General features: G+C 66.9%; 1 protein-coding gene across 1 annotated transcript; it reads left to right on the top strand.

Annotated features, from left to right (window-relative positions):
- Positions 1–2,050: 2,050 nt before the first annotated feature.
- EMIHUDRAFT_248043 (hypothetical protein) lies at positions 2,051–4,615 on the top strand (the record flags this gene model as incomplete). The annotated part of the gene is made up of 7 exons (XM_005763600.1): positions 2,051–2,070; positions 2,096–2,165; positions 2,343–3,320; positions 3,684–3,767; positions 3,836–4,057; positions 4,399–4,442; positions 4,489–4,615. The coding sequence occupies 7 exons, from the start codon at positions 2,051–2,053 to the stop codon at positions 4,613–4,615; spliced, it is 1,545 nt and encodes a 514-aa protein (XP_005763657.1).
- Between the last annotated feature and the right edge of the window lie 4,422 nt (positions 4,616–9,037).

The raw sequence follows: 9,037 nt of genomic DNA, 5'->3' as shown, positions 1-9,037 counted from the left end.
GCGTGCAGCTCTGGGGTCCAAACGAAGCGTGGCCGGCTCTGCTGGTGCAGCTCGGGAGCCGGCGGCGGCGTGAGCGGTGGCGAAAGGGCGGTCGCCTGGATCGGAATGTTGCTGTAGGAGGTGAGCGGCCCTGGCATGACGTACTGAGCGCTGAGCAGGCCGTTCCCGCCGTCCGCCTGCCGAAGCACTGCGTTCATCGCCATCGCCTCCCGGAGAGAGGTGGCGCCGGTCTGGACGACGGGAGGGAACAGCGCCGGGCCCCACTGGGAGGACGCGTTGATGGCGGGAGCCATGGAGTCGAAGAGGTCGGGCCCCTGCATTTTTGGAAACTCGTCGAAAACCCGTTTATAGCGGGCTTAGTCCGAGCCGCTGTTCATTCACGGAAAGCACAGCCCCTCTCTCTCGAGGTTCTCGAGGGGGATATCCTTTGGCGGCGTTGGGTAGTGAGGATTGGTGTAACCCGAGCCACGGAGGCGTGTTTTCTGACGGCCGACCCTCAGTGCACGGAGTTGCCCCTTCTCCGACTGCCCCGGCTAGTTTCCGAGGTCGCGCGGGGCTGACCCCTGCGTCCCCCGAGACCTAGCGCGGGTGGGTTAGAGGGGGCTCGCTGCGAGGAAGGGCGGTGTATGAGGGCGATCCCCGTAGTCCGCCCCACTCCTCCCCATCGGGCCGCATGAGCGGCCACGCCTCGCAGATTCGTTTCTCGCGCCTGGGTCAGGCGCGCGGGGCATCCCCCGGGTCGCTCGACCAGCGATCCGAAGAGTGGCCGCTATGAGAGGGAAAGAGCGGGGCCCTCGGGGTACGCCTCGTCCGGCCCCCTCCGAGGGGGGAAGGGAATTGCAGGGTCCCCTCGGGCGCCTCTCTTCGGCCCTCCCGAGGGGGTGATGTGCAAGCATACGGACATGTGGATATCGTGCGGCTGTGGCTTCCTCGAGGTCTTGTCCCCCCCGCACACAACTCCGGTCTAGCACGCCCCGGGTGTCGCGTCGGCGTCGATAGAGACCGTCCCCGCGATGGGTACGTTGTGCGCCGTCACCGACCCCTGGATGTTGTTTTGATCCGGGCAGTACCTGACGACGATCGAGGCAGAGCACGGTCACACCGAGGCCTGGACTGCCTCTAAGCGATCTCGGGGCTGCACACTCGATCGAGATCGACGGGCTGTAAGCACTTGCGCCCGCTGGGAGGTTCACCACAGCCTGATTGCTGTCGGGTTGAAAGGAGAACGTCTCAGTGGTTGGCGCAATGTTGTCCGCTTTGTTACCCCCCGGATAGTTGGCGGCGTAGGAGCCGCTCACTGTGACCGTCGTGGGAGATGTAAACTCGAGGTTGATGGTCGCCGACGCGTGCGCAACACAAATGCCGATGATCTTTTGGATGCACTTGTCGATGCGCGCGCAGAAGCTTCCGGACGGCTGCTCAGCATCCCGCGTCCCCGTGCAAGTCGGGGACGACCTAATGAAATCCATCCAGGCACTTGTTGTCTACGCAAGATTCACGCTGCTGGTAGGCTGTGTGGGCGTGCGGTCACACCCTCCGAGCAGTGTCGTGCCCTCGTCCGTCGCGTTGCTTGCTGCCATGGCGACCAAGGCATCTCCAAAGGAGTTGATGTCTTGGGGCCCTAGTCGGGGCCCCAAAGGAGCGAGGCCCCCTGGTCCGTAGCGAGGCCCCAACCCTCCCCCGCCGAAGAGGGGCTCACGTTCGACGGGAGCAGCGAGGGTCAGGCACGCGATAGCCAGCATGATTTGGCTATGCAAAAGACGAAACGAGAGAGCCCGTCGATCGGTGTTGCGAAAAATCGCGCGCCCGTCGATCGTGTGTTCGGACGATTTCGGACGATGGGGAGGAGGAAGAAGTACCAAAAAGCGTCGAGACCCATCCCTCCAAGGTTGGATGTTTGGCACCTTTCTTTCTTTAATGGAGACCCAACCAAACTCGACACATATTCGCCGTCAACGATTGGGGTAGGGGCCCCAACTCGTGTGAGGCTACTACTTTATGTAGGCACTCGCACGGCGGCGTCGCACGCCTCAGCCCGCGAAGCGCCAGCATGCGCCGCGCGTTCTTCGCGTCGCCTACAGCTCAAAAGAAATAGGCGACGCGTCGCTCTGGTCGAGGAGAGCCTGCGGGCTCTCCCACTTCGAGAGCAGGCGCGCTGCCGCCAAGTCTGCGAGCTTTTCTACCTGCTCGTGTCCGAGCTCAGACGACGCCCTTCTTATATGGCCTTCGCCTTCGCCGCCGCCGCCGCCGCGCCGCGCAGCATCGGCGGCCGCTGGCGTCCCGCTGAGGCTGCGGCCGGCCGGCCATCGGTCGCCAACTGCACCTGGCAGAACTTCACGCAGGCCGTGGATCACTTTGGCGGCGCGGCCGGCACCTTTCCGCAGCGGCTGTGCCTGTACGACAAGTGGTGGAAGCGCGCCTCCAAGGGCGGCTTCAAGGCCCCTGCGGACGCGCCCGGCCCGATCCTCTTCTACACCGGCAACGAGTCGCCGGTAGACGAGTACGTCAACAACACCGGCCTGATGTGGGAGCTGGCGGAGGATCTGGGCGCGCTGATCGTCTTCGCCGAGCACCGCTACGAGCCGCTCTCCCACCCCGCGCTGTGCGGGACGCAGCGCTGCTTTGCCTACTGCACGACCGCGCAGGCCATCGCCGACTGGGTCACCATCATCGCCGCGCTGCGGAGGAAGCACAAGGTGCGCGCGCCGGTCGTCGCCTTTGGCGGCTCCTACGGCGGGATGCTGGCCGGGTGGCTCCGGATGAAGTACCCCGAGGTGGTCGACGGCGTCATCGCCGCCTCGGCGCCCATCTGGCAGCTGGCCGGCACGGTGCAGCGCGAGACGCTCGACATGCCCGCGGTGGCAATCTCCAAGGGAGTGAGCGCGGCGGGCGGCGCGACCGACCGCTGCCGTGACAACCTCAAGGCGGCGTGGCCACTGCTGCAAGAGGCGGGACGCACGGCGGCGGGGCTGCGGCTGCTGAGCCGGAGCGTCAAGGCGTGCTCGCCGCTGCACGACGCGCGCGCGCTGACTCGCTGGGCGCAGTCGCCGTACTTTTTCCTCGCGGAGGGAAACTACCCCTTCCCGTCGACGTACATCACTTTCTCGGTCACCGAGGGAAAGGCCTTCCCGCTGCCGTCGTGGCCAATGCGCGTCGCGTGCGAACGGGGCATCGACGCGGACTTCGGAGTCAGAGTCGACGGGTCGGTGGCGGACGTCAACTTCACGCTCTCGCTGGGCGACCTCGAGGTTGCCGTCGACTGGGCCGACGCGACAGGCAACGGTGACACGCTCACTGCGGAGCAGCTCGAGGCGTCGGGCGTGATGCGGCTCGCCGCCGCCGTCGCCGCCGCGGCGGGCGTCTGGTATAACTTGACTCAAGACAAGCCTTGCTACGCCATCGGCGGTGGCCGCGCCGCCGCGCGCGCGCCGTCGCCATTCGAGGCCGCGCCGCCGCAGCAGCAGCAGCAGCCGCAGCAGCCGCAGCAGCCGCAGCAGCCGCAGCCCGGCAGGGCTTCGGTGACTAGGCGTGAGCTGGCCGAGACGCTGGGCGCTGCGGCGCCGGGCGGTGGTGGCGGCGAAGGCGAAGGCGAAGGCGAAGGCGAAGGCGAAGGCGAAGGCTGCCCTGCGTGCCCTCCGTGCGACGGTTGCCCCCCCTGCCCGGTCTCGTTTTGCGACTACGAGGACCGGTCCGCCTGCGCCTTCACGGGCACGCTCTCTCGAGGCTTCTCGTGGGGCGGCGTCTGCTCGAACGACGCCCTCTCGCAGGTCGAGGTTACCCGAGATCAGCCGAGATTACCCGAGAGTACCCGAGAGCACCCGACGCCCTCTCGCAGGTCGAGGTCCAGGGCGTGGGCAGGGACATCTACTGGCCGCCGAGCGCACGGGAGCGCGGCTTCACCGTCGAGAGTGTGGTCGGCCCGAGGGGCTTGCGCCCGCGCCCCGGGGGGAGCAACCGCGGCGGCGGGATGCGCGGCGGGCCGCTGGTGGGCGACAAGTGGAGCGAGTGGATGCAGGCGTACTACGGCGGGCGCAACGTGTCGCGCCACCGCAACATCGTGTGGAGCAACGGCGCGCGCGACGCGCGGCTCCGCGCGGGCGTGCGCCGCGGTTCGACACGTCGTGGACGCGTCGTGGACCCGTAGGCGCTCTCGACCCGGTCCCCGAACCCACCCCTCCCCTACCCCACGGTACCCGAACCCACCCTCCCCTACCCGTAGGCGCGCTCGACCCGTGGTCTGGCATGGGCGTCTACCCTCCGGGCGGCGGTACCCGAACCCACCCTCCCCTACCCCACGGTACCCGAGCCCACCCTCCCCTACCCCACGGTACCCGAACCCACCCTCCCCTAGGCCCCGACGGCCCGATGGTGCAAAACATCAGCGCCGACGGATCGCAGATTGCGCTCGTGCTCGATCTCGGCGCGCACCACTTCGACCGGATGTTCGCAGACCCCGAGAGCACCCAAGATGACCCGAGATGACCCGAGGTTAGGCGCGCACCACCTCGACCTGATGTTCGCAGACCCGCGCAACCCGCCCTGCTTCGCAGAGGCGCGCGCCATCGAGGAGCGCATGATCAGGCGCTGGATTCAAGAGGCGTATGACGCCATCTGAGGCGTGGCCCTCTCGCCTCTCGAAGATCTGGAAGCGCGCCCCAGCGCCGCTGTGCTGACTCCACGAGTAAATTTACTGTGGACCCACATAGGAATCCTACACACACAGCACACACAGGGAGCAGAGTTGGGCGCGTGGCACCGGTGTGTGTGCGCGCGTGTGTGTGTGTATACCGGCATAAAAACAAAAAGCAGGAGCCTAAGCCCTAAACGGCGTTCCTTGACATATGTCGCTGTAGCTAGCTCAGCCATCCTTTACGTAAAGCCGTAAGATGGCTGTGTAGGAGACAGCACAGCCATAGTGCGCTACATTCCGAGGTTACAAGTCCGCCGAATTTAAGATTTTAACTTGGTGTCCAGCCTGGGGTGCTCCAGATTTTGAGCGCCGCGGAGCGGCGCGAAGCGGATTTTGGGGCCTGCCGCGGGGCATAGTCCAGATTTTAAGCACCATCTTGGCCTCTACAGCGCTTCTAGCGCCTCATAGCGCGATCGCACCGCAGCGTGGGACTCCCGTGCACCACCCCTTCAGATCATCCAGTTTCGAAGCCGCCTCACGCCAAAATCGCTTGAATACGGGGCCAAAGTCCGGGCCGTGCGGATCCCGGATGGCGGCCCAGCGGCGATGCAGCTTTTCGCGATGCTCCAAATCCTGGATGACGCGGGAAGCCTTCCCCGTCTCCCGAGCGGACTGCACAAGCGCATGAAACTTGTCGGCTTCCGATAGGTAGCGCGTGCGCTCATCGGCGAGGCGGGTCCACACCTCGTCATGCAAATTGCCAAGCTGAATTAGCGCCGTGTCCACAGCCGACTCCGCGCCCTTGATCTTTCCGAGCGAGATCTTATGAAACTTTGCGAGCCGCTTCCTTGAACTCAGATGACTGACCGCGGCGAGGAGGACTTTTTTGGCCTCGGTGCTTCCAGCCATTGACTGCAGTTCATTCAGCGGCAAGCTCGCCAATGACGCAAGCTGTCGATTGATCAGGTCCTCTTGATGAGCAGCGAGCGCCTTGTACATCGACAGCACCGGCAGCAGCTCAGCGGGACGATGGAAGAGGAGGCGCTCGCCGTGCACAAGCCTCTCGCCGAGGTTCGCCTCGGTCGCGCCCGTCGAGAGGAGCATCACGGGCGCAGAGCGTGCAATTGCTCGGATCACACTGTCTCGCACTGATTCGATGGTGTCTGGAAGCTCAGAGTCGTAAAAGACGGTGCAGACCCGTGTAAGATCGAGATGGCCCTCTGCACACTCGTCCAGCAAACGCAGCACGCGCAGCACACCGGCGAGAGTTTGATCGCGGACGCCCTTCCACGGCTCGCAAAGAATGCTGCACGGCCGTAGGCTGCCACCCACGATGTTCTGCAGGCGCTCGACGGTGGCATCATGGTCCAGGGAAAATTTGGAGACGTGAAGACCGGGTGCGAGGCAGATCATGTCGCCGCCATAGCTCTGCCCGCGCGCAACGCGCAGCATGTCGCGATTAACTGAGTTGCTCCAGAAGCGACGTCCATCGATTGCCATTCGCTGTCGCTTGGGAGACTCGGAAGCCGATGAGCCCGGTGACGGCGGCGGCGATGTGTCGATCAAGTCGGGCAGGTCATCGTAGTCATCAGAAGGGACGATGCGCGCGTACTGTGGAGAACTGGAGCGCTGCCAGAGCTTGTACAAAGCAACGGCAAGCAGGACCAGGCCTGCGACTGCGTAGATGCTCCACATATACGTGTGCGGTCGGGCTTGCTCGGGCCTCGGCGAAGAGAGTCTCCTTGGCTGCGTGACTGGTTTTCATAGTGAAAATCGGCGATTCGAAGCGCCCGTGGCGGTTCGCGAGAAGGAGGGAGAGCGTTTGAGGGGGCTCACGGCAAGGACACCGACCGAGGGGGGGGTCGGTCGTCACACCTCCCGCCGCCGAGAGAGCGACCGACCGGAGGGGGGGTCCGGTCCACCTCGGGGGCAGACCACCGACCGGCGGGGGGGTCCCCACGAAGTAGGGGGGGTGGTTACAAAGTGACGCTCGTATTAGGGCCTGACGTGGCGCTCCGCATCAAGATTTTGAGGCCCCCGGGCACCCCGTAGCCCATCATGGGTGCGGATTCCCTGACCTGCTCCGACGCGGCCGTGCTAGCGGCGGAGCGTGGCGAGGAGGAGGCGGTGCTGGCGTGGCTCGACAGCGGCGGGCGGGTCGACGCGACGTACGAGAGAGGCCAGGCGAGTGGCATCACGCTGCTGATGGCCGCCGCCCGCAATGGCCACGAGCGGGTGGTCGAGCTGCTGCTCCGGCGTGGGGCGAAGGTCAACTTGCAGAACAGCGACGGCGGCACCGCGCTGGTGCTCGCCGCCAGCCAAGGCCACGAGCGGGTGGTCGAGCTACTGATTCGGCGCGGGGCGGAGCTCAACCTGCAGAACAGCATCGGCGGCACCGCGCTGATGAACGCCGCCAGCCAAGGCCACGAGCGGGTGGTCGAGCTGCTGATACGGCGCGGCACTGAGGTCAACCGGCAGGACAGCGTCGGCAGCACCGCGCTGGTGTACGCCGCCCTCTTCAACCACCCCGCCGTCGTGCGGCGTTTGCTGCGGGCGGGCGCAGACGCGGCGGCGCGCAATTCACTCGGCAAGACGGCGCTGCAGTGGGCTAAGGAGAAGGGCAACGCCGAGTGCGTCAAGGTCTTGTCGGAGGCGGCGGCGGCTGCAGACGGCCGGGCAGGGGCGGGCGGCGCCTCCTCGGGCGCGGCAGCGGCAGCTGTGGACGCGCCGCTGCTTGGGCAGCGAGTCGAGCTCGGCGGGCTCTCTGCCCGCCCCGAGCTGAACGGGCAGCGGGGTGTGGCGGGGAGCTTCGAGGGCGGGCGGTACGCTGTGGCGCTCGAGGGCGGCGAGAGCGTGCGGGTGCGGCCGGGCAATCTGTCGCCAGCGGTGTCGAGGGGTGGCGTGCCAGCCCCAGATGATGTCATCGCAGCGGCTCATCGAGGCGAGAAGGAGGCGGTGCTGGCGTGGCTCGACAGTGGCGGGCGGGTCGACGCGACGTACGAGAGAGGCGGCGAGAGCGGCCTCACGCTGCTGATGGCCGCCGCCCGCAACGGCCACAAGCGGGTGGTCGACATGCTGATACGGCACGGCGCGGAGCTCAACCTGCAGAGCAGCGACGGCTGGACCGCGCTGATCGCCGCCGCCGGCAACCGCCACGAGCGAGTGGTCGACTTGCTGATACGGCGCGGCGCTGATGTCAACCTGCAGGAATGCGTCGGCCTCACCGCACTGATGAACGCCGCCAACCAAGGCCACGAGCGGGTGGTCGACTTGCTGCTGCAGCACGGCGCTGAGGTCAACCTGCAGGCTTGCAACGGCGGCACCGCGCTGATGTACGCCGCCGTCTACAACCACCCCGCCGTCGTGCGGCGCTTGCTGCGGGCGGGCGCAGACGCGGCGACGCGCGTTGAGAACGGCAAGACGGCGCGGCAGCTGGCCAAGGAGAAGGGCCACGCCGAGTGCGTCGAGGCCTTCAAGAAGCACGTCCAGGAGGTGGTGGCGGGACGGCTCACGGCGACGGCAGGCTGCGAAGGCGCAGGCGGCGCTTCCTCCGGCGGCGCTTCCTCGGCTGGATCGAGAGTCGCGGAGACGCTATCTCCAGCGGGGGCGGCGGGGCGGGCGTCGAGCGGTGTCGTGGCAGCCCCCGACGCGGTCGTGGCAGCATCTCATCGAGGCGAGGAGGAGGCGGTGCTGGCGTGGCTCGACAGCGGCGGGCGGGTCGACGCCACGTACGAGAGAGGCGGCGTGAGCGGCCTCACGCTGCTGATTGGCGCCGCCTTCCACGGCCATGAGCAGGTGGTCGAGTTGCTGCTGCAGCACGGCGCGGATGTCAGCCTGCAGAACAGCGAGGGCGGCACCGCGCTTATTGACGCCGCCTACCACGGCCATGAGCAGGTGGTCGAGTTGCTGCTGCAGCACGGCGCAGAGGTCAACCTGCAGAACAGCGACGGCGGTACCGCGCTGATGTGCGCCGCCGGCCAAGGCCACGAGCGGGTGATCGAGCTGTTGCTGCGGCGCGGCGCTGAGGTCAACCTGCAGGACAGCGACGGTTTGACCGCGCTGATGTTCGCCGCCCTCTTCAACCACCCCGCCGTCGTGCGGCGCTTGCTGCAGGCGGGCGCAGACACCGCGGCGCGAAATTTACTCGGCGAGACGGCGCTGCAGTGGGCCAAGGAGAAAGGTCACGCCGAGTGCGTGCGCACATTCGAGGAGCACTCGTCGACCGCAGCAGAGGCGGAGGGGGAGGCGGCGGTCGCAGAATCAGCCGAGCAGGCCGCGGCGGCCGCTCGCGAGGCGGCAGCGGCTGCGGAGGCGGCAGAGGCGCGCAATGCTGCCGAAACGGCGCTGCGCGAGGCGGTTGAGGCGTGCGGCCGAGGCGACGCCGATCTCGAGGCGCTCAGGGCGGCG

This window comes from Emiliania huxleyi, assembly GCF_000372725.1.
Source record: "Emiliania huxleyi CCMP1516 unplaced genomic scaffold EMIHUscaffold_626, whole genome shotgun sequence".
Classification (NCBI taxonomy): Eukaryota; Haptophyta; order Isochrysidales; family Noelaerhabdaceae; genus Emiliania; species Emiliania huxleyi.
The sequence above is the reverse complement of the archived record's forward strand: the minus strand, read 5'-3'. Positions and strand labels throughout refer to the sequence as shown.